The 23851-nt window shown below is 47.7% G+C and overlaps 1 protein-coding gene across 1 annotated transcript in view; it reads left to right on the forward strand.

Annotated features, from left to right (window-relative positions):
* The window catches only part of tmprss15 (transmembrane serine protease 15), a 28986-nt gene extending 6802 nt beyond the window's left edge, over nt 1-22184 (forward strand). The window contains exons 6-29 of the mRNA XM_035991022.1: nt 1360-1428; nt 1587-1625; nt 1721-1840; nt 2107-2215; nt 2292-2401; nt 3424-3564; nt 4031-4180; nt 4863-4971; nt 5480-5624; nt 5851-5992; nt 6528-6617; nt 8056-8181; nt 9731-9874; nt 9965-10075; nt 10780-10903; nt 11353-11445; nt 11898-11947; nt 12032-12097; nt 12801-12945; nt 14005-14186; nt 15292-15387; nt 16810-16949; nt 21878-21932; nt 22075-22184. Of these exons, the coding sequence (XP_035846915.1) occupies nt 1360-1428; nt 1587-1625; nt 1721-1840; nt 2107-2215; nt 2292-2401; nt 3424-3564; nt 4031-4180; nt 4863-4971; nt 5480-5624; nt 5851-5992; nt 6528-6617; nt 8056-8181; nt 9731-9874; nt 9965-10075; nt 10780-10903; nt 11353-11445; nt 11898-11947; nt 12032-12097; nt 12801-12945; nt 14005-14186; nt 15292-15387; nt 16810-16949; nt 21878-21932; nt 22075-22184 (2666 nt within the window). The remainder of the gene's footprint in view (nt 1-1359; nt 1429-1586; nt 1626-1720; nt 1841-2106; nt 2216-2291; nt 2402-3423; nt 3565-4030; nt 4181-4862; nt 4972-5479; nt 5625-5850; nt 5993-6527; nt 6618-8055; nt 8182-9730; nt 9875-9964; nt 10076-10779; nt 10904-11352; nt 11446-11897; nt 11948-12031; nt 12098-12800; nt 12946-14004; nt 14187-15291; nt 15388-16809; nt 16950-21877; nt 21933-22074) is intronic.
* Nucleotides 22185-23851: the final 1667 nt, after the last annotated feature.

Consider the following 23851-nt stretch of genomic DNA (forward strand, 5'->3'; position numbering starts at 1 on the left):
ATACATCCGATAAGGTGCTTAGCATTCGTTCAAAACTTACCTTTCTTTGTGCAACTTCAGGTGTCAAACAAAGTTGGACGTTGTGGCAGCTCCGTCTGTAATCTTCGACCCGCATGTTTTGCAAATTGCAACTCTTTTTTTGTCGACTACCTCGTAATTTTTATAACCAAACGAAACTATCTTCGGTATCATTTTGCCAACTGGCGCGTTGTTGCTCGTGCTTCATTGGCTGTCTTGCAATGTGCCTGCTTAGATGCTGTCGAATCAAAACAACGTGGGACTACAGTGATTGGATGTCGTGCAGGCAGCGTGCGTGCTCTCTGCATGCATACAGGTGGTGCACATTTTTTTCACAGACGCAGATAAACTGAGAGCGGCGCGGCCGTGTGAACATTTTCTTCCCCAGTTTTCATGGGAAGTAGCAAGTCTTCTCGAGTCAAAAGGCGCAAGTCCAAGTGAAGTCACGAGTCATTGATGTTAAAGTCCAAGTCGAGTTGCAAGTCTTTGTACATTTTGTCGAGTCGAGTCTGAAGTCATCAAATTCATGACTCGAGTCTGACTCGAGTCCAAGTCACATGACTCGAGTCCACACCTCTGCTATTAAGTGAACAAGGTGTACCCGGTCCACCAAACACTGGGCCGTCTTGACTGTCTTAATTCTGCACATATTTCTGTTACTGTAGTCCTATTTACTATTTCATTATTTCATCCATGCGTGGCGCAGCGGATCACCTGCCGTGGAGACGCTGGCCTCACTAACGTCTCCTCCTCTGAGTCGGGTCTCCCTCGCGCTGGACTCAGTTTCACTGAGCGTACTAACACTTAGAAAATAAATTAAATTAAATTAGTGAGTTCAAACAGCTTATTGTGCGTAATTTGGACTGACACTGAGATGCATGTTGTTCTGTAACTGGTGTGTCTGCCACTTTTCTTTTGATTTCCACCTCGACATTTGTTTGAGTGAAAGAGACATTACATTTAGGACATATCATCACAGGTAACAAGCTAACCATCGCTAAGTGTTGTGCTAATGCTGGGAACATGCAGATTGTCTCTTTATAGTTGTATCCATATGATGTGACAGCTACAGGACATGCTTTGAATTCATAAGATTTAACAATGCAGTGTTAGGGACAGATCAGATGGCCAGAGACTTGAGACTTGACTTGGACTTGACTTGGACTCATGGCAAAAGACTTGAGACTTGACTTGAACTTCCCCTCAAAGATTTGAGACTTGACTTGGACTTGCAAAAAATGACTTGTGAACATCTCTGGTCTCTGATCTTTGTGTCCTTGTGTCTCTGATCTTTGTGTCTCTGATCTTTGTGTCTCAGTGTCTCTGATCTTTGTGTCTCAGAGTCTCTGATCTTTGTTTCTCTGATCTTTGTGTCTCTGATCTTTGTGTCTCTGATCTTTGTGTCTCAGAGTCTCTGATCTTTGTGTCTCTGATCTTTGTGTCTCAGAGTCTCTGATCTTTGTGTCTCTGGTCTCTGATCTTTGTGTCTCTGGTCTTTGTGTCTCCGTGTCTCTGATCTTTGTGTCTCTGGTCTTTGTGTCTCCGTGTCTCTGATCTTTGTGTCTCAGAGTCTCTGGTCTTTGTGTCTCTGATCTTTGTGTCTCAGAGTCTCTGGTCTTTGTGTCTCTGATCTTTGTGTCTTTGAGTCTCTTTGCGTCCCAGTGAAGTGTCTCTGAAGATGTTTGTGTCTTTGTGTCTTCAGGGACATGTCCTCCTCTTCAGACATCATGTGCCGATGGATCTGTGTGCGTTCGGATCGATCAGCTGTGTGACGGTGTCCCCGACTGTCCCGACGCCTCGGACGAAGGCGCTGCTCGCTGTGGTGATGAACTAACCCAATCTGATTCATATTTAGGGTTCAACATCAGGGTTCCCGATGGCCGGGGACAGTAAAATGTCACGCCATCATATCATAAATAATATTCATACAAGGACCAGTTTAAATTCATTTTGGGCCAGTAGAATTATTTGCCCAATCGGACAAGTGTTAAAAACGTTTACAGGAGGATCAGGATTAATTCAAATTGATCGGGGATAGTAGATAGATCTCAGATGTTTCCTGTGACATCATCCCTCTGGTCTCCATAGCGACGGCGTGTGATGGACAGTTCGTGCTGAGCGGTCCGAGCGGTTTCTTCAATTCATCAGACGTCTCGGAGACATACAACAGCAGCAGCTTCTGTCGCTGGATCCTCAGGTACACAGATGCATTCTGGGAGGGGAGCAGAAGCTTTAGGTGGCTGTTTCTCTCTGACAGTAGAAGATGTTTTCAGGGTGGAGCGAGGACTTTCTGTTCAGATCAACTTCCTGCGGTTTGAAACAGAAGAAAACATCGACACTCTGAAACTTTACGAAGGCATCGGAGCAGACAAACACCTGACAGGTAAAAACACACACACACAGACACACACACACACACAGACACACACACACACACACACACACACACAGACACATACACACACACACACACACACACAGACACACACACACACACACAGAAACAGAGACACATACACACACACACACACACACACACACACACACACACACACACACTGTACCAACCCAGGGGACTTGGAAGCCAGATTCACAATGACAATATAAGAGACCCAGAGACAGTTTGCTTTAACATAAAGTGTACTTTAATAACTGATTACCAGGAAAAGGGTTGTCATCAAACCAGACACTATGTGACTCTTCAGTAACACCCATTTCCATCATCTTTCTCACCTCTTTTTTAATGGTGGCCCTCTTGGCCTCTGGGATACGCTAGGGCTGGAGCCTCACCTTTTTTCCTGGTTCGGTGATTATGTCGTGTTGGATTACCTTAGTTCGGCCAGGTCAGTTGGAGAAGTCATCTTTAAACTGCTTAGTCAGTTCTACCAGGTCTTGGCAGTGGACAGGGGTCAGCTGAGAGCCTAAAGATACCTGTGAAGAGACAGAATCTGGGACTACAGCTGTTAACGATGGTATCGGCACACAATCACAGGCATGCCTGTTCTTAAGAAGGTTTATGAGGTAAATCTGGCAGGATTGTCTTGGGCCCGGTTGTCTCACCTTGTGACAATCTCACTAACTTTCTCCACCACCTCATAGGGCCCATGCCACTTTGCCAGGAACTTGCAGTCTGCAGTTGGTATGAGGACAAGGACAAACTCACCAGGCCTGTACTCCTGCACTTGAGCTTTCCAGTTGTAGACCCGGGCCTGGGCTTGTGTGCTAGCTGCATATGCTCCCATACGAGTGGCCATATTTTAGCCATCCTCTCTTGCATCTGATCCACATACTCAGATCCAGCATGCCTCTGGGTCTCCGCCCATACAACACGCACACACGCACACATCTCCACTGCTACGTTTTGGTTTAAAAACACATTAACTGACGTTTGAATCTGATTGGCAGCTGAGCTCTCAGGCTCCACCCCTCCTGGGACCATGTGGCTGCTGACGGACCAATCAACCGTGGAGTTTATCTCTGATGACGTCAACAACCTGTCGGGGTTCACCGCCAGCTACAGCGCTGCCAACCTCTCCCAACTCTCCAGTAACCAATCACATTACACCTCTCAACAGCAAATACACATTATTACATTATATTATTATATCCTGAAATACACATTATTATATTATATTATTATATCCTGAAATATACATTATTATATTATATTATATTATTATATCCTGAAATACACATTATTATATTATATTATATTATTATATCCTGAAATACACATCAAGTTTCTGTACCTGACCGGTGTGTGTGTGTGTGTGTGTGTGTGTGTATGTCTCTGTGTGTGTATCTGTGCCTGTGTGTGTGTGTGTGTGTGTGTGTGTGTGTGTGTGTGTGTGTGTGTCTGTGTGTGTCTCTGTGTGTGTATGTCTCTGTGTGTGTATCTGTGCCTGTGTGTGTGTGTGTGTGTGTGTGTGTGTGTGTGTGTGTGTGTCTGTGTGTGTGTGTGTGTGTGTGTGTGTGTGTGTGTGTGTGTGTGTGTGTGTGTGTGTGTGTGTAGATGAACAGAAGCTGACCTGTACCTTTGAGCAGGGCATGTGTTTCTGGCGGCAGCAGTACGAGGATGACGGTGACTGGATTCGAACCCGCGGCTCCACGTTTCCTCCGCTGAGTGGCCCGAGTGGCGACCACACGCTCAACAACAGCTCCGGTCAGTTTCACATCACCATGGCAACTAACCTACTAAATGACATAAAGGTAAACTTAAAAAAACAACTAATACTGAAACCAACAACACAGGAAACCAAACCAGAGACAGACAGAAAGTGGTCGTACTGAGAGATTAAAGGATGAGTCATATTGTCTCAGTATTGTTAGGGATGCACTGAATCCAGGATTGGGCTTCTGATTCGGCTGAATGTTGGGCTTTTTGACGGGAAGGTGTTTATGTAGGTGGAGCGTTCAATGCAGTAGGCTGTGAGAAAGTGGAAATGGAACTGGTGAGCAGAAATAGTGTAGTTTGGCAGAACTTTCAGTCAGAAGAAGACCATTCAAGTCCAGCTACATGTTCAGTCTGTAATGCTGATTAGTCTGGTGGTGGCGAGGACCCTAAACTATACACAACATCACCGCTGTTACAACATCTGGTATGAAACATCTGAAAGAATACGAGTTGTGATGAAGGAATCTACAGACAGCAGCCAGAATGCAGCAACTTCAGGTACGGTAAAGGAAGGACAGTCACTGTTTACTTCATTAATGTGTTTACTGTGTTCATGGACTGAGGATGGGACGAGGATTCAGCAGAATCTCAACCAGTGGATTCAAGATTCGGCCGAACCCCAAAAATCTGGATTGGGCGCATCCCTAAATGTTGTGTTTGTGTGTGTTAGGTTTCTACATCGTGACTCCTCTGAGTCCTGGCCAATGGCTGAAGAGCTTCAGGATGTACAGCCTCCCTCTGACTCCGCCCACTCCGCCTGCCGCCTGCCTCAGCTTTTGGTAAACCATCCCAAAATAATCAGCTTTCTGACGCTTTCTGTTGCCTTTTATTTTCACTATTTTTACGCTATTTTGTTACTGTTGTATTACTATTTTGTAGTACTTTTCTAAGTGTGCAAAAAGCTTTCCATTCTTGACCTCTCCGTTAAGCTGAGCATTTATAATATTATATAAATATGTATCTGTCCCCAGCATTGATCTTGAGCTTTGTTTTAAAGGTGCTCTATGAGTCCTTTTGTGTATATATACCCATTGTATATTTTTCTTAATTTCTGGCTGTTGCATTTCGCAGGATTGAATAGATATTTCTAATTTTAGGGTGCTTTCACTGCTATTTTCTGCTATGAATTTTAATATATAGTTGTCTAGCTCCCCCTCTTCGTTATATTTTGATGCTTTTTGATGTTCTTTATGTTACTATTTTGGTTTTTGATGCTTGTTTCCACGCTAGCGATATGCTAGTAGACAGAAACCAGGTGAATGTTTGAAGGGTTAAAGTTGTGTCCAGGTACCACATGTTGGGGGAGGATGTGTACCGTCTGCGAGTGCTGCTGTCCCACCCGGCCGTCACCGTGCTGTTCCAGAGAGACGGTAACTACGGCGACCGCTGGATCTACGGCCAGGTGACACTGAACCTGACGACAGAGAGCACGGTCAGTGACATCACACAGTGACATCGCCCAGTGACATCGCACGGTGACATCACACAGTGACATCGCACGGTAACATAATATAGTGACATCACACGGTGACATCGCACGGTGACATTGCACGTTAACATCACACAGTGACATCACACGGTAACATAATATAGTGACATCACACAGTGACATCACACAGTGACGTCACACAGTGACATCACACAGGAAGTCTCTGCAGGTGGTGTTTGAGGCGCTGAAGAAAGGAGGGATGAGGAACGACATCGCTCTGGATGACATCACACTGACCTCTGACCCCTGTGGCCCCGCCCCCCCAGAACCAACCAACGTCCCGCCTCCAACCACGCCCCCCCCGCTCCCAGGTAAGACTCATTTTGTTCATTAGTCATTAGGGGGGTAATATTAACCCTCGACCCCTTTTACCCCAAAGGAGGGTATTATTAATCTGTAGGGTAACTCTTTATAGAACCAAACCTATGGAGGATTACTGCTATGTAACATACAGTATGTATTATATATATACATATATATATATATGTATATATATATATAATACAAGTGTTACATAGCAGCCCTCTCTCTGCTCCTATTGGTCTGACTCTGCCCTATCTCTGCTCTGATTGGTCTGACTCTGCCCTATCTCTGCTCTGATTGGTCTGACTCTGCCCTCTCTCTGCTCTGATTGGTGTGACTCCGCCCCCCTCTGCTCCTATTGGTCTGACTCTGCCCTCTTTCTGCTCTGATTGGTCTGACTCCACCCCCTCTGCTCTGATTGGTCTGACTCCACCCCCTCTGCTCTGATTGGTCTGACTCTGCCCCCTCTGCTCTGATTGGTCTGACTCCACCCCCTCTGCTCTGATTGGTCTGACTCCGCCCCCTCTGCTCTGATTGGTCCAGCTGACTGCGGCGGACCCTTCGATCTCTGGGAGCCAAATTCCACCTTCAGCTCCCTAAATTACCCACAATCCTATGGGAACGAGGCCAAATGTGAGTACACCCGTCTGTCACTAAACGTTCCTGACCCAACCAGTAAACAACCAGTAAACAAAATGTAAACAAACGGTAAACAAACAGTAAACAACTAGTAAACAACCAGTAAACAACATGTAAACAAACAGTAAACAACTAGTAAACAACCAGTCAACAACCAGTCAACAACTAGTAAACAACTAGTAAACAACCAGTAAACAACTAGTAAACAACCAGTAAACAACCACTCAACAACCAGTAAACAACTAGTAAACAACTAGTAAACAACCAGTAAACAACTAGTAAACAACCAGTAAACAACCAGTAAACAACTAGTAAACAACCAGTAAACAACCAGTCAAAAAACAGTAAACAAATAGTAAACAACCAGTAAACAACTAGTAAACAACTAGTAAACAACCAGTAAACAACCAGTCAACAACCAGTAAACAACTAGTAAACAACCAGTACACAACCAGTCAAAAAACAGTAAACAACTAGTAAACAACCAGTAAACAAAATGTAAACAAAATGTAAAGAAACCGTAAACAACTAGTAAACAACTAGTAAACAACTAGTAAATAACTAGTAAACAACCAGTAAACAACTAGTAAACAACCAGTAAACAACCAGTAAACAACCAGTCAACAACCAGTAAACAACTAGTAAACAACCAGTAAACAAAATGTAAACAAACAGTAAACAAAATGTAAACAACCTGTACACACACACACACACACACACACACAGACACACACACACACACAGACACACACACACACACACACACAGACACACACACACACACACACAGACACACACACACACACACACAGACACACACACACACAGACACACACACACACACACACACACACAGACACACACACACAGACACACACACACACACACACACACAGACACACACACACACACACACACACACAGACACACACACACACACACACACACACACAGACACACACACACACACACACACACACACACAGACACACACACACACACACACGCAGACAGTCAGACACACACACACACACACAGACACACACACACACACACACAGACAGTCAGACACACACACACACAGACACACACACACACAGACACACACACGGAGCCAGAGAGTCTCCTGGTTCAGATACAACAGGTTCAACACCTCCTTCATACAGCCGTCAGTCCTGCTGCTGAACCAACAAGTTAACTTATTGGTACTATATGTGTGTATTTGTACTATATGTGTGTATTTGTACTATATGTGTGTATTTGGACTATGTGTGTGTAATTTTCTTTTCATTTCTTCTTTTGAGAACTGACAGTAAAGTTGTATCGTATTATAACGTATGTAGACGAATAACTTTAAAATGGAAACAGGTAAACAAACAGTAGACTGTGTAAATGTTCCCCTCCCATTATTACCCATGATCCTCTGCTGCAGGCCTGTGGACGCTGCACGCCGCCGAGGGGCGGAGCCTACAGCTCCACTTCCTGGACTTTGATGTTGAAGCGACCTATGACGTGGTGGAGGTCCGGGACGGGGCGGGGCCACACTCCACCTTACTGGGTGAGCTCGGGTTTACCCACAATCCTTCTCACCTCAGAGTGTAGATCCATAGACAGTATATATAATGGACCAGCAGGTCCCGTGTCTCTGGACGGAGACCAGTGAAGTCTCTTTCCCGGTGATGGCTGAGCGTTACTGAGCAGCCTCCAACTGAGCTTGAAGACGTAGATGTGACGTGAGCAACCTGTCTGAAAGTTGGAAGTCTTCTGGTAGCTGTGCCAAGAGAAATCTCAATCATTCCCAATCTAGCAGAGACGGAGAGCGTAGGTATATGTAAGGAGATAACATAGACACAGGCTAATTATTGATCACTAACATGATAGTTAACATTAGTAATTAAACTTAAACAGCTAATGGAAGTCCAAACTGCCTGAGAGCTTCTCCTGTACTATACGGTAATTCCTCTACTATGAGACAGTAAGTCTCGTGGTTATGACCCAATCGTTAGCCTATTTTTATAAAAACGTCTGCTACGGAGCCATAACGTGAGCTACAAGGTAATGGAGCCTTTTATACATTGTCGTGTTTCTTTAGAAATAAACAACGGACAAATAGAGTCTTTAAACTCTTCAGATGTAAAGTTATTCTCTGTCAAAGTGACGTCAGAATGAATGGCAGTCAATGGGATGCTAACGGGAGCTGATGGCTTGGTAGCATCAAAATGGCGCCATAGGTTAGAGCTCTGAAGCGAAGCTCACCACTTCAATATGTCACTTCATATTTTAACAGGAAATGTCCGTAGAACTTAATTTATAGTTGAATTTCTGTTTATTTACATTTCCAAGTGCATACGTTGTGCTTCAACAACTTTCAGCAGCCCTCCGTGTGTCAGGGTTAGGGTTAGTAAATGTGTGTATGCATGTATGCATCTGTGTGTGTGTGTGTGTGTGTGTGTGTGTGTGTGTGTGTGTGTGTGTGTGTGTGTGTGTGTGTTTGTGTGTGTGTGTGTGTGTGTGTGTGTGTGTGTTTGTGTGTGTGTTTGTGTGTGTGTATGTATGTGTGTGTGTGTGTGTGTGTGTGTGTGTGTGTGTGTGTATGTGTGTGTGTGTGTGTGTGTGTGTGTGTGTGTGTGTGTGTGTGTGTGTGAATGTAGATAGGTAGATATACGGTGTGTGTGTGTGTGTGTGTGTGTGTGTGTGTGTGTGTGTGTGTGTGTGTGTGTATGTGTGTGTATGTGAATGTAGATAGGTAGATATACGGTGTGTGTGTGTGTGTGTGTGTGTGTGTGTGTGTGTGTGTGTATGTAAACATGTATAAATGAGTGAATCATCACATTGTTTTGTTTTTAACTAAAGTATAAAAATAGAGAGACGGGGTAGGACCAGAAAAGTTGATTCTGAACTTCTTCCTACTCCTTTTTGAACATGGGAATTTCTTATTTGAATTACTTACAATCATTTTGGAAGATTGTGCTGAGCTGTACATGTTCTTATTTATCTGTTATTTTAATTGTATTATATATAGGTTGACGGCGATGATCCAGTGAATGAACTGTGGTCAGGTGACCTCGTCATTCTTCAGGCTGTAACTTGTTTTTGGTTTCTTTCAGCTGTTCTCACTGGCAGCGACGGCCCCGCCCACGACTTGTTCTCAACAACCAATCAGATGTCAGTGTGGTTGTTTACGGATGGCTCGGGTCACGGCCGAGGATTCAGAGCCAACTTCACCTCTGGGGTCGGCCTGGGGTCACCGGGTGAGTTCAGGGTCAGAGGAGCTATGTAATAATTATTATTTATTATCCACTGATTACTGATGATTACTGATTATTGATTGTTGTGAACAGCTGCGTGTACCGTCGGTCAGTTCCAGTGTCACACAGGCAGTTGTATCCATGGTAACGGTCAGTGTGACGGCAATGCCGACTGTCCCGACGCCTCTGATGAAGCCGACTGCGGTGAGTCGAGTTTATTCAACCTGCTGTTTCCCACCAGACTCCATGTAAATAATCAGTACTTTTAGCCTGTTTACAGCCAGCATATCATCACGTGTGTGTGTGTGTGTGTGTGTGTGTCTGTGTCTGTGTCTATGTGTATGTCTGTGTGTGTGTGTGTGTGTGTGTGTGTGTGTGTGTGTGTGTGTGTCTGTGTGTGTGTGTGTGTGTGTGTGTGTGTGTGTGTGTGTGTGTGTGTGTGTGTGTGTCTGTGTCTGTACGATGTGTGTGTGTGTGTGTGTGTGTGTGTGTGTGTGTGTGTGTGTGTGAGTCTGTGTCTGTACGATGTGTGTGTGTGTGTATGTGTGTGTGTGTGTCTGTGTGTCTGTGTCTGTACGATGTGTGTGTGTGTGTGTGTGTGTGTGTGTGTGTGTCTGTGTCTGTGTGTCTGTGTCTGTATGATGTGTCTGTACGATGTGTGCGTGTGTGTGTGTGTGTGTGTGTGTGTGTGTGTGTGTGTGTGTGTGTGTGTGTGCCTGTGTCTGTGTGTCTGTGTCTGTACGATGTGTCTGTACGATGTGTGTGTGTGTGTGTGTGTGTGTGTGTGTGTGTGTGTGTATGTGTGTGTCTGTGTGTCTGTGTCTGTACGATGTGTGCGTGTGTGTGTGTGTGTGTGTGTGTGTGTGTGTGTGTGTGTGTGTGTGTGTGTGTGTGTGTTTGTGTTTCAGTTGTGTTGCCCAGCAACAGTTCCAGTGCTCTACAGTATAAACTAGTTTCCTCTCTGCTGACCGTGTGTTCTGACACCTGGACGTCTCAGCTGTCTGACTTCACCTGCCAGTACCTGGGATACAGGTAACCCTTTACACACCTGCCAGTACCTGGGATACAGGTATCCCTTTACACACCTGCCAGTACCTGGGATACAGGTAACCCTTTACACACCTGCCAGTACCTGGGATACAGGTATCCCTTTACACACCTGCCAGTACCTGGGATACAGGTAACCCTTTACACACCTGCCAGTACCTGGGATACAGGTAACCCTTTACACACCTGCCAGTACCTGGGATACAGGTAACCCTTTACACACCTGCCAGTACCTGGGGTACAGGTAACCCTTTACACACCTGCCAGTACCTGGGGTACAGGTAACCCTTTACACACCTGCCAGTACCTGGGATACAGGTAACCCTTTACACACCTGCCAGTACCTGGGGTACAGGTAACCCTTTACACACCTTCAACATGTTTCACCTTTTTTGATGTTTTTATTTAAATGTTGGGACTCTGTTTCTCGGCAGGTCGGGGGAAACCACTGTGCTGCCGGCTCGGCCACAAGACTCACCATTTGCATACTTCAATATCACCAACGGAGCGCTGCAGACCAACCTCAGGTACTGGACCCAGAGCCAGACCCAGACCCAGTCCCAGACCCAGTCCCAGACCCAGACCCAGACCAGACCCAGACCCAGACCCAGTCCCAGACCCAGACCCAGACACCCAGTCCCAGACCCAGACCAGACCCAGTCCCAGACCCAGACCCAGACCCAGTCCCAGTCCCAGACCCAGACCCAGACCCAGACCAGACCCAGACCCAGACACCCAGTCCCAGTCCCAGACCCAGACCCAGACCCAGACACCCAGTCCTAGACCAGACCCATTCCCAGACCCAGACACAGTCCCAGTCCCAGACCCAGACCCAGACCCAGACCAGACACAGACCCAGACCCAGACACCCAGACACCCAGTCCCAGACCCAGACCCAGACCCAGACACCCAGTCCCAGACCCAGACCCAGACTTAATTTATTATTTATTATTTAATATTTATGTGTTTATGTTTCCAGTGAAACGTGCGCCAGTGAGGAAGTGATTTCTCTGAGCTGTGACAACCAACGTGAGTTATTCATGTGTTCATAGACAGTTTAAAGTGGAATCATGTGTTCATAGAAAGTTTAAGGTGGTATTAATTGTGTTTCAGCCTGCGGAGTTAGAAACATCACTAATGCATCGAGGGAGATGGACCAATCAGCAGAGAGGAAACTTGGTGATGTCATGAGGGAGACGGACCAATCAGCAGAGAGGAAACCTGCTGAAGGTAAAACAGTTTGACTCAAAATATTCCAACTTTTTCTGAAAATATTCAAATTTGTTCTAAAATCTTTTTTGTATGCAGACAGGCAGACAGGTAGCTGTGAGACAGACAGGTAGCTGTGCAGATAGACAGGTAGCTGTGCAGATAGACATGTAGTTATGACACAGACAGGTAGCTGTGAGACAGACAGGTAGCTGTGCAGATAGACAGGTAGCTGTGAGGCAGACAGGTAGCTGTGAGACGGACAGGTAGCTGTGCAGATAGACATGTAGTTATGACACAGACAGGTAGCTGTGAGACAGACAGGTAGCTGTGCAGATAGACATGTAGCTGTGACACAGACAGGTAGCTGTGAGACAGACAGGTAGTGGTGCAGATAGACAGGTAGCTGTGAGATGGACAGATAGCTGTGAGACAGACAGGTAGCGGTGCAGATAGACAAGTAGCTGTGACACAGACAGGTAGCTGCGACACAGACAGGTAGCTGTGAGACAGACAGGTAGCTGTGCAGATAGACAGGTAGTGGTGCAGATAGACAGGTAGCTGTGACACAGACAGGTAGCTGTGAGACAGACAGGTAGCAGTGCAGATAGACACAGGTAGCAGTGCAGATAGCTGTGTCTGACTGTTTTTCCTGTTTCCTGTTTCCTGTCAGGTGACATCAGAGTGGTGGGCGGGGCTAATGCTGAGAAGGGGGCGTGGCCGTGGATCGTGTCTCTGCAGTGGCGAGGACGTCAAGTGTGTGGAGCGTCTCTGATTGGCCGAGACTGGCTGCTGACTGCCGCACACTGCGTCTATGGGTTAGAGGACGATTAAACTTTATTTATTAACAACAATGATACATTTAAGAGCCCCGTTGCCAAAACAGTTCAACATTTACATCTGATGGGGGTCTCGGGCGCGGTAGATTGGCTCAATAACGCCCCCTACAGATATTATATATATATATATATATATATATATATAATATCTGTGGTGAGGCCCAAACATCGCAGCCTGCAGCTTTAATTACATCTATTTTTATCTATTCTTATCTATATTTATCTATATTACAACTATATTACGTCTATATTTATCTATATTTATCTATTCTTATCTATATTTATCTATATTACAACTATATTACGTCTATATTTATCTATATTTATCTATTCTTATCTATATTTATCTATATTCATCTATTCTTATCTATATTTATCTATATTTATCTATATTTATCTATTCTTATCTATATGTATCTATATTTATCTATATTTATCTATATTATATCTATATTTATCTATATTCAACAGGTTCTCACACTCATCTCGTAAAATATGGACGCTTGGTCAGGTGCCTTTGTCGTTCTTATTGACGCTAAAAGTCTCCTTTAGCGCTATAAGTAAACGTGCTTGGTCGGGACTATTGCCGTCCCTTTTGACGCAGTTATGTTAAGGAAAAGGCCGTGGGTGGGCGTACGGTTCCGTGACATGCGGGAAGAACGGGATGGTTGGGTTAAGGAAAAGGCCGTGGGTGGGCGTACGGTTCTGTGACACGCGGGAGGAAAATAAAAAGCGACTATAGCAAGCATGACAAGCGGGATGCGAACCCCGTTCTCCTGGTGAAAGTCCTGTTGTTTGACCCATCCACCCCCCCAACCAACCTCCATTCGCGGAAATTCGCCCTTACATACTACTCTCTAAATCCTCTCTAACTGCTGCTCTCCTCAGTGCGTTACACAAACACACTGAAAGACGCCTTTTTCGTCACATCAGACGCTGACAGCCACTGTCCAAACGTCCTTATTTTACGAGTTCGGAATGAGAACGGGTTGCTATATTTAACAGTAATCTGTTGTTGTTGTTGTTGTTGTTGTGCAGGAAGAACGTGCACCTGCAGTGGTGGGAGGCGCTGCTGGGCCTCCACGCTCAGAGCGACAGCGGCTCCGCAGACGTCCAGACCCGACGAATCGATCGCATCGTCATCCACCCACAGTACAACAGACAGACCAAACAGGCCGATATCGCCATGATGCATCTGCAGCAGCCAATCAGCTTCACCCGTCAGTAACAACACATTCACTTCATATTTTACATTTAACACTCCACATTCATTCATAACTCTGAAAAACATTCAAACTAGAGCCGTAAAGAACAGAGATGTGTTGTTAATGTTTCATTAAAACACAGCGAGTTCCAGCAAGGAAACGTTACAATCTGCACAAGTATATATATGATTACTATCCCCGCAGTCGTATTCCCCAGAGGGGCAGCTGAGCCAATCAGGGCAAAGGGGCTGTTGTTGCCAGATCGTATGGTCGGATGGTCGTATGGTCGTATGGTCGTATGGTTGGATGGTCGTATGGTCGTATGGTCGTATGGTCGTATGGTTGGATGGTTGGATGGTCGTATGGTCGTATGGTCGTATGGTCGTATGGTTGGATGGTTGGATGGTCGTATGGTCGTATGGTTGGATGGTTGGATGGTTGGATGATCGTATGGTCATATGGTCGTATGGTTGGATGGTCGTATGGTCGGATGGTTGGATGGTCGTATGGTTGGATGGTCGTATGGTCGTATGGTCGTATGGTTGGATGGTCGTATGGTCGTACGGTCGTATGGTTGGATGGTTGGATGGTCGTATGGTCGTATGGTTGGATGGTTGGATGGTCGTATGGTCGGATGGTCGGATGGTCGTATGGTCGGATGGTCGTATGGTCGGATGGTTGGATGGTCGTATGGTTGGATGGTTGGATGGTCGTATGGTTGGATGGATGGATGGTTGGATGGTCGTATGGTCGTATGGTTGTATGGTCGGATGGTCGTATGGTCGTATGGTTGGATGGTCGTATGGTTGGATGGTTGGATGGTCGTATGGTCGTATGGTTGGATGGTCGTATGGTCGTATGGTTGGATGGTCGTATGGTTGGATGTTTGGATGGTCGTATGGTTGGATGGTTGGATGGTCGTATGGTCGTATGGTTGGATGGTCGTATGGTCGTATGGTTGGATGGTCGTATGGTTGGATGGTTGGATGGTCGTATGGTTGGATGGTCGTATGGTCGTATGGTTGGATGGTCGTATGGTTGGATGGTTGGATGGTCGTATGGTCGTATGGTTGGATGTTTCAGAGTTTAAATGATGAATGAATAAGGTTTTGTGTTCCAGAGCTGATCCAGCCGGTGTGTTTACCGGCCGACGGCCAGGACTTCACCGCTGGAACCAGATGTTGGATCGCTGGCTGGGGACGCACTGCAGAGCAGGGTGAGGTGGGGGCACTGCAGAGGGTGAGGGGGGGGGGCAGGATGAGGGGGGGGGCACTGCAGAGCAGGGTGAGGGGGGGCATGGGGGGGGCGGGGGCTGGAGAACAGGGTGGGGGGGGCAGGGTGAGGGGGGGCACTGCAGAACAGGGTGGGGGAGGACAGGGTGAGGTTCAGGATCTTATAGGACTACAGGTTCAGGCTCCTATAGGACTACAGGTTCAGGATCCTATAGGACTACAGGTTCAGGCTCCTATAGGACTACAGGTTCAGGATCCTATAGGACTACAGGTTCAGGCTCCTATAGGACTACAGGTTCAGGATCCTATAGGAGTGTAGTGTGATGATCCGGGCTCAGAGTGCTGTATACAACCAGACCCGGTTCTGTAAGTCTGGTCCAGGCCCACCAAACTGTCTGTCTCTCTAACCTGTCTGTCTCTCCAACCTGTCTGTCTCTCCAACCTGTCTCTCTGACCAACCTGTCTGTCTCACCAACCTGTCTGTATCTCCAACCTGTCTGTCTGTCTCACCAACCTGTCTGTCTCTCCCCCCACCAACCTGTCTGTCTCTCCAACCTGTCTGTCTCTCCAACCTGTCTCTCTGACCAACCTGTCTGTCTCACCAACCTGTCTGTCTCTCCAACCTGTCTGTCTGTCTCACCAACCTGTCTGTCTCTCCAACCTGTCTGTCTCTCCCACCCCTACCAACCTGTCTGTCTCTCCAACCTGTCTGTCTCTCCCATGCCCCCTATCAACCTGTCTGTCTCTCCCCCCACCAACCTGTCTGTCTCTCCAACCTGTCTGTCTCTCCCACCCCCCCTACCAACCTGTCTCTCTAATCTGTCTGTCTCTCCATCCTGTCTGTCTGTCTCTCTAACCTGTCTGTCTCTCTAACCTGTCTGTCTCTGTCTCTCTACCCTGTCTGTCTCTCTAACCTAAGGGCCCCTCCCTGACTGGCTCCAGCAGGTGGAGCTTCCTCTGCTGTCCCAGCCTGAGTGTGAGGACCAGCTCCCAGAGTACTCCATCCTGTCTGTCTCTCTAACCTGTCTGTCTCTTTAACCTGTCTGTCTCTCTAACCTGTTCCCCCCCCCCCCCCAGGGCCCCTCCCTGACTGGCTGCAGCAGGCGGAGCTTCCCCTGCTGTCCCAGTCTGAGTGTGAGGACCAGCTCCCGGAGTACTCCATCACCTCCAACCTGTCTGTCTCACCAACCTGTCTGTCTCTCTAACCTGTCTGTCTCTCTAAGGGCCCCTCCCTGACTGGCTGCAGCAGGCGGAGCTTCCCCTGCTGTCCCAGTCTGAGTGTGAGGACCAGCTCCCGGGGTACTCCATCACCTCCAACCTGTCTGTCTCTCTAACCTGTCTGTCTCTCTAACCTGTCTGTCTCTCCAGCATGGTCTGTCTCTCTAACCTGTCTCCCCCCCCCTCAGGGCCCCTCCCTGACTGGCTGCAGCAGGTGGAGCTTCCCCTGCTGTCCCAGACTGAGTGTGAGGACCAGCTCCCAGAGTACTCCATCACCTCCAGCATGGTCTGTGCCGGCCGCCCCGAGGGGGGGGTCGACGCCTGTCAGGTAACCATGGCAACAGAGACACACAAGACAGGCAGACGTGTGTGATGTCCGCTTGTTGAGAGTGAATATGTTTTAGTTTCTTCACCCCTCCCTCTGTGAAAGGAAAGTCAATAGAGCTCAACAGTCCCGCCCACAGCGGTTTCTGGAAGTAAAAATACAATGCAATTTCTCCATTGAAAAATTATAGTATAAGCCATAAAATGGTAACCGTCGATGGTAGACTTAAAACCAGCTTGCCGACATGACTCAGCGATTGTATATACTCATATAGACACCACAAATCATGGGGCACCAACCTTGTTTTGAGATAAATGTCTTTTATCCATGATGTCTTGGATAAGTACTCTATTACCCACAATCCTGAACAATCCCACAATCCCACAGTGATGCCTCTGATTGGTGGAACTCATGCTGGTGAGGAGGGGGAGGAGGGGGAGCTGCCTGCACGATCCGTCACGATGATTTACCACACGAATCACGAATCACGATCAGTTCCACGCTTCTGATGTTAGCCTCTGCCGGGAAGCTAACGCTAGTTTAGCTAACAGCTAATTTGGCTAACCGCTAGCTGACAGCTTGATTCAGTCTAAAATAACGTTAACTCAAACTTAACACTGGGCAAAGCCGTCTACAGCTGACGTAACAGCTGTTATATATGTTAACGGGTATTTTCAGGTTTTATTTTGAGGGTCTTTTAAAGTTATTACATGCTGTCTCAGCTAGCGGTTAGCCCAATTAGCTGTTAGCTAAGCTAACTAGCTTCCTGTATTCAGTGGAGCGCAGTGGCTTATGGGATGAGTAGTTCCTTCGCTCTGAGAAGACTATAGGTACACAGTCTTGTACCTTTGACTTTTTGGGGATTTTCTGTTCGTTTTTTTACTCGAAATAATATGTTGTATGCTTATGAGTCACGTAGCGTCTGGTTGGCCTAAGGCCGTCTGGTTAGCCTAAGGCTGGTTGGCCTAAGGCCGTCCGGTTGGCCTAAGGCCGTCCGGTTGGCCTAAGGCCGTCTGGTTAGGCCTAAGGCCGTCTGGTTAGCCTAAGGCCGTCTGGTTAGCCTAAGGCCATCTGGTTTGGACTAAGGCCGTCCGGTTGGCCTAAGGCCGTCTGGTTTGGACTAAGGCCATCCAGTTGGCCTAAGGCCGTCCAGTTGGCCCAAGGACATCTGGTTAGCCTAAGGCTGTCTGGTTTGGACTAAGGCCGTCTGAGTTAGACTAAGGCCGTCTGGTTGGACTAAGGCCGTCTGGTTGGACTAAGGCCGTCTGGGTTAGACTTAGGCCGTCCGGTTGGCCTAAGGCCGTCCGGTTGGCCTAAGGCCGTCTGGTTTGGCCTAAGGCCGTCTGGTTAGCCTAAGGCCGTCTGGTTAGCCTAAGGCCATCTGGTTTGGACTAAGGCCGTCCGGTTGGCCTAAGGCCGTCTGGTTTGGACTAAGGCCGTCCAGTTGGCCTAAGGCCGTCCAGTTGGCCCAAGGACATCTGGTTAGCCTAAGGCTGTCTGGTTTGGACTAAGGCCGTCTGAGTTAGACTAAGGCCGTCTGGTTGGCCTAAGGCCGTCTGATTGGACTAAGGCCGTCTGGTTGGACTAAGGCCGTCTGGGTTAGACTTAGGCCGTCTGATTGGACTAAGGCCGTCTGGTTGGACTAAGCCCGTCTGGGTTAGACTTAGGCCGTCTGATTGGACTAAGGCCGTCCGGTTGGCCTAAGGCCGTCCTGGTTGGACTAAGGCCGTCCAGTTGGCCTAAGGCCGTCTGGTTTGGCCTAAGGCCGTCTGGTTAGCCTAAGGCCGTCTGGTTAGCCTAAGGCCATCTGGTTTGGACTAAGGCCGTCCGGTTGGCCTAAGGCCGTCTGGTTTGGACTAAGGCCGTCCAGTTGGCCTAAGGCCGTCCAGTTGGCCCAAGGACATCTGGTTAGCCTAAGGCTGTCTGGTTTGGACTAAGGCCGTCTGAGTTAGACTAAGGCCGTCTGGTTGGCCTAAGGCCGTCTGATTGGACTAAGGCCGTCTGGTTGGACTAAGGCCGTCTGGGTTAGACTTAGGCCGTCTGATTGGACTAAGGCCGTCTGGTTGGACTAAGCCCGTCTGGGTTAGACTTAGGCCGTCTGATTGGACTAAGGCCGTCTGGTTGGCCTAAGGCCGTCCGGTTGGCCTAAGGCCGTCCGGTTGGCCTAAGGCCGTCTGGTTTGGCCTAAGGCTGTCTGGTTAGCCTAAGGCCGTCTGGGTAGCCTAAGGCCGTCTGGTTTGGACTAAGGCCGTCCGGTTGGCCTAAGGCCGTCTGGTTTGGACTAAGGCCGTCCAGTTGGCCTAAGGCCGTCTGGTTTGGACTAAGGCCGTCCGGTTGGCCTAAGGCCGTCCGGTTGGCCCAAGGACATCTGGTTAGCCTAAGGCCGTCTGGTTTGGACTAAGGCAGTCTGAGTTAGACTAAGGCCGTCTGGTTGGCCTAAGGCCGTCTGATTGGACTAAGGCCGTCTGGTTGGACTAAGGCCGTCTGGGTTAGACTTAGGCCATCTGATTGGACTAAGGCCGTCTGGTTGGACTAAGCCCGTCTGGGTTAGACTTAGGCCGTCTGATTGGACTAAGGCCGTCTGGGTTAGACTAAGGCCGTGTGGTTGGCCTAAGGCCGTCTGGTTGGCCTAAGGCCATCTGGTTGGCCTAAGGCCGTCTGGTTGGCCTAAGGCCGTCTGGTTTGGCCTAAGGCCGTCTGGTTAGCCTAAGGCCGTCTGGTTTGGCCTAAGGCCGTCTGGTTAGACTAAGGCCGTCTGGTTTGGCCTAAGGCCGTCCGGTTGGTCTAAGGCCATCTGGTTTGGACTAAGGCCGTCCGGTTGGCCTAAGGCCGTCCGGTTGGCCCAAGGACATCTGGTTAGCCTAAGGCCGTCTGGTTTGGACTAAGGCCGTCTGGTTGGCCTAAGGCCGTCTGATTGGACAAAGGCCGTCTGGTTGGACTAAGGCCTTCTGATTGGACTAAGGCCATCTGGTTGGACTAAGGCCGTCTGGGTTAGACTAAGGCCGTGTGGTTGGCCTAAGGCCGTCTGGTTGTCCTAAGGCCATCTGGTTGGCCTAAGGCACAGTCTAAAACTCTTTATATACGGATGTTTCCAGACGTCAACAGGAGAAATGACGGGAAACTTACTTCTGGAACCCAAGGTCTCTCAGAGGAGGGGGGGGACTGTTGAGCTCTATTTACATGTTTTTTTTTCTCTCAGGGCGACTCTGGAGGTCCACTGATGCTAAGGCCGTCTGGGTTAGACTTAGGCCGTCTGATTGGACTAAGGCCGTCTGGTTGGACTAAGGCCGTCTGGGTTAGACTTAGGCTGTCTGATTGGACTAAGGCCCTCTGATTGGACTAAGGCCGTCTGGGTTAGACTTAGGCCGTGTGGTTGGCCTAAGGCCGTCTGGTTGGCCCAAGGACATCTGGTTAGCCTAAGGCCGTCTGGTTTGGACTAAGGCAGTCTGAGTTAGACTAAGGCCATCTGGTTGGCCTAAGGCCGTCTGATTGGACTAAGGCCGTCTGGTTGGACTAAGGCCGTCTGGGTTAGACTTAGGCCGTCTGATTGGACTAAGGCCGTCTGGTTGGACTAAGCCCGTCTGGGTTAGACTTAGGCTCTGTGACTAGGCCCTCTGATTGGACTAAGGCCGTCTGGGTTAGACTAAGGCCGTGTGGTTGGCCTAAGGCCGTCTGGTTGCCCAGATTGGCCTAAGGCCGTCTGGTTTGGACTAGGCGTTGAGTAGACTAAGGCCTCTGGTTGGCCTAAGGCCGGTTGGACTAGGCGTCTGTTGGACTAAGGCCGTCTGGGTTAGCTAGCGTCTGATTGGACTAAGGCCGTCTGGTTGGGTTGACTTAGGCCGCTGATTGGACTAGGCCGTCTGGTTAGACTAAGGCCGTGTGGTTGCCTAGGCCGTCTGGTTGGCCTAAGGCCATCCGGTGGCCTAAGCGTCGGTTGGCCTAAGGCCGTCTGGTTTGGCCTAAGGCCGTTGTTCCTAAGCCGTCTGGTTGGCCTAAGGCCGTCTGGTTAGACTAAGGCCGTCTGGTTTGGCCTAAGGCCGTCTGGTTTGGACTAAGGCCGTCCGGTTGGCCTAAGGCCGTCCGGTTGGCCCAAGGACATCTGGTTAGCCTAAGGCCGTCTGGTTTGGACTAAGGCCGTCTGGTTGGCCTAAGGCCGTCTGGTTGGCCTAAGGCCGTCTGATTGGACAAAGGCCGTCTGGTTGGACTAAGGCCTTCTGATTGGACTAAGGCCATCTGGTTGGACTAAGGCCGTCTGGGTTAGACTAAGGCCGTGTGGTTGGCCTAAGGCCGTCTGGTTGTCCTAAGGCCATCTGGTTGGCCTAAGGCACAGTCTAAAACTCTTTATATACGGATGTTTCCAGACGTCAACAGGAGAAATGACGGGAAACTTACTTCTGGAACCCAAGGTCTCTCAGAGGAGGGGGGGGACTGTTGAGCTCTATTTACATGTTTTTTTTTCTCTCAGGGCGACTCTGGAGGTCCACTGATGCTAAGGCCGTCTGGGTTAGACTTAGGCCGTCTGATTGGACTAAGGCCGTCTGGTTGGACTAAGGCCGTCTGGGTTAGACTTAGGCTGTCTGATTGGACTAAGGCCCTCTGATTGGACTAAGGCCGTCTGGGTTAGACTAAGGCCGTGTGGTTGGCCTAAGGCTGTCTGGTTGGCCTAAGGCCGTCTAGTTGGCCTAAGGCCATCTGGTTGGCCTAAGGCCGTCTGGTTGGACTAAGGCCGTCTGGGTTAGACTAAGGCCGTCTGGGTTAGACTAAGGCCGTGTGGTTGGCCTAAGGCCGTCTGGTTGGCCTAAGGCACAGTCTAAAACTCTTTATATACGGATGTTTCCAGACGTCAACAGGAGAAATGAAGGAGAACCCAAGGTCTCTCAGAGGAGGGGCGGGACTGTTGAGCTCTATTTACATGTTTGTTTTTCTCTCAGGGCGACTCTGGAGGTCCACTGATGCTACTGGACGATGGATACTGGACTCTGATTGGTCAGTCTCACACACACACACACACACGCACACACACACACAGACAGACACACACACACACTCACACACACACAGACATGATATGTGTTCTGTGTTCTGATTGGCTGCTGCATGTGTTCTGTGTTCTGATTGGCTGCTGCAGGTGTGACCTCCTTTGGTAAAGGTTGTGGTCGTCCCCAGAAACCCGGCGTCTACGCCCGAGTCTCAGCCTTCACCTTCTGGATCGCCCAGACCAGACGCACTACCCCCTAATATATATATATATATTGATGCAGATGTTGAGATCAACTTTAAGTATTTCTCAGTCAATAATTAAAGAAATTATTTTAATCTTTAAATATTCCGCCTGCTTAATGTTCTGTTATGAAAGTCAATAAAGTTTACTGAAAAACAGTTTTGCATAAATTGTCTTATTTTCAGATATTTAAACAGTGGCGGCTGGTGAAAAGTATTCTCGGTGGGGCTGTGCCATACTTTTTTGTTTCTGTAACCATCGCAATACAATTTAACACAAACCGCAGGACAGCAGTGCTCAGTGAAATAGTCAGTAATTATTTAATGCCAATATTGAAACGTTGAGGCATTCTTACACAAAAACATAAACATCATATTGCACAAACACAAGCCTTTCATTTGCATTTAAACTGAACTTGTAAACAATTGATTATTTCTACACAACACCTTTTGGAAAGGCTGTTGACTGTTACACCAGTGCCCCCTGGTGTGTATATATATATATATATATATATATATATACACTGTATAAAGGATGTATAATATAGAAATGGATATCAAGTGGCTGAACTCAAACCTTTGACTGGAAGAATAGCATACAGTATTTTATGATCAAACTAAATGTAACTAATTGTTAATGTGCTCCAGAACTGCAACAATGAATTGATACAAAACAACATATATATATATATATATATATATATATACAGTAATATTAGCAAACACACTATTAAGACTTTCTAGAGTACCATATATAACTGGATGATTTTTTATGCTAAGGTCAAATATATACAAAGAAACATGTGGTCTGCTGCTGTGTGTGTGTGTGTGTGTGTGTGTGTGTGTGTGTGTGTGTGTGTGTGTGTGTGTGTGTCATCTTATTTGTACAGGAATTTTGCCCGTCTGTCCTTCTGAGTGGCAAACCTCTCCCTTTTATTAAAGTCAGGAATGTTTCTTCTCCATGGAGAGCATAGCCAGAGCATTCAGGCGATCCTGCGTCATGCTGTTTCTCAGGAAGGTCTTGATCCGAAGCACCTTTCTGACTCAGCTGTTGTCATGGGTGTGGTGATGAGGATCTTGAGGAGACTGACAGTCTCTGTGAAAGTGCTCTGAAGGTTGTTCTTCATGAAGAACTGGTACAGGGGCCCTGCACCACTTGCCTTGAACTCACTGTTCTCATAGATGAGGGACAGTTCGGTTTTGAGCTTGGCCTTGTTCAACATGGGGTACGCCTCCACGGTTGTTTCAAGTGCTGTATCGGGGAACTTCACGCTGTGTTGTGGGAACAACTCTCCGTGCAACAGTGTTGCGCTGATGAGGTGCTGGGTGAAGGAGAACCTCTCCTTGGCATGAATCAGGATGGCATCACATACCTGTAAAATATACATCATCAGCTTTAATTTGCAGTAAAGCTATTTTGATGCAAGTGATCCTGACTGAACACATGCCTATGTCCAAGTCAAGTATATGATTACTAAGGTGCTTGTTGTTCAGGGTTTTTGGTATATATATATATATATACACACACAAACTATGTCTAGTAACTGCTTTTAACCTGTGATGTACATAATTAACTTATGTTATTATGTTTTTAAGCCTTTTTCTATTACATTTGTGAGAGGGATGCAACATAATTTTGTTCTGCTGTGCACTTGGCCTATGTAAGTAATAGTCTGACTAACAAT

This window comes from Sander lucioperca, chromosome 13, assembly GCF_008315115.2.
Source record: "Sander lucioperca isolate FBNREF2018 chromosome 13, SLUC_FBN_1.2, whole genome shotgun sequence".
Taxonomy (NCBI): Eukaryota; Metazoa; Chordata; class Actinopteri; order Perciformes; family Percidae; genus Sander; species Sander lucioperca.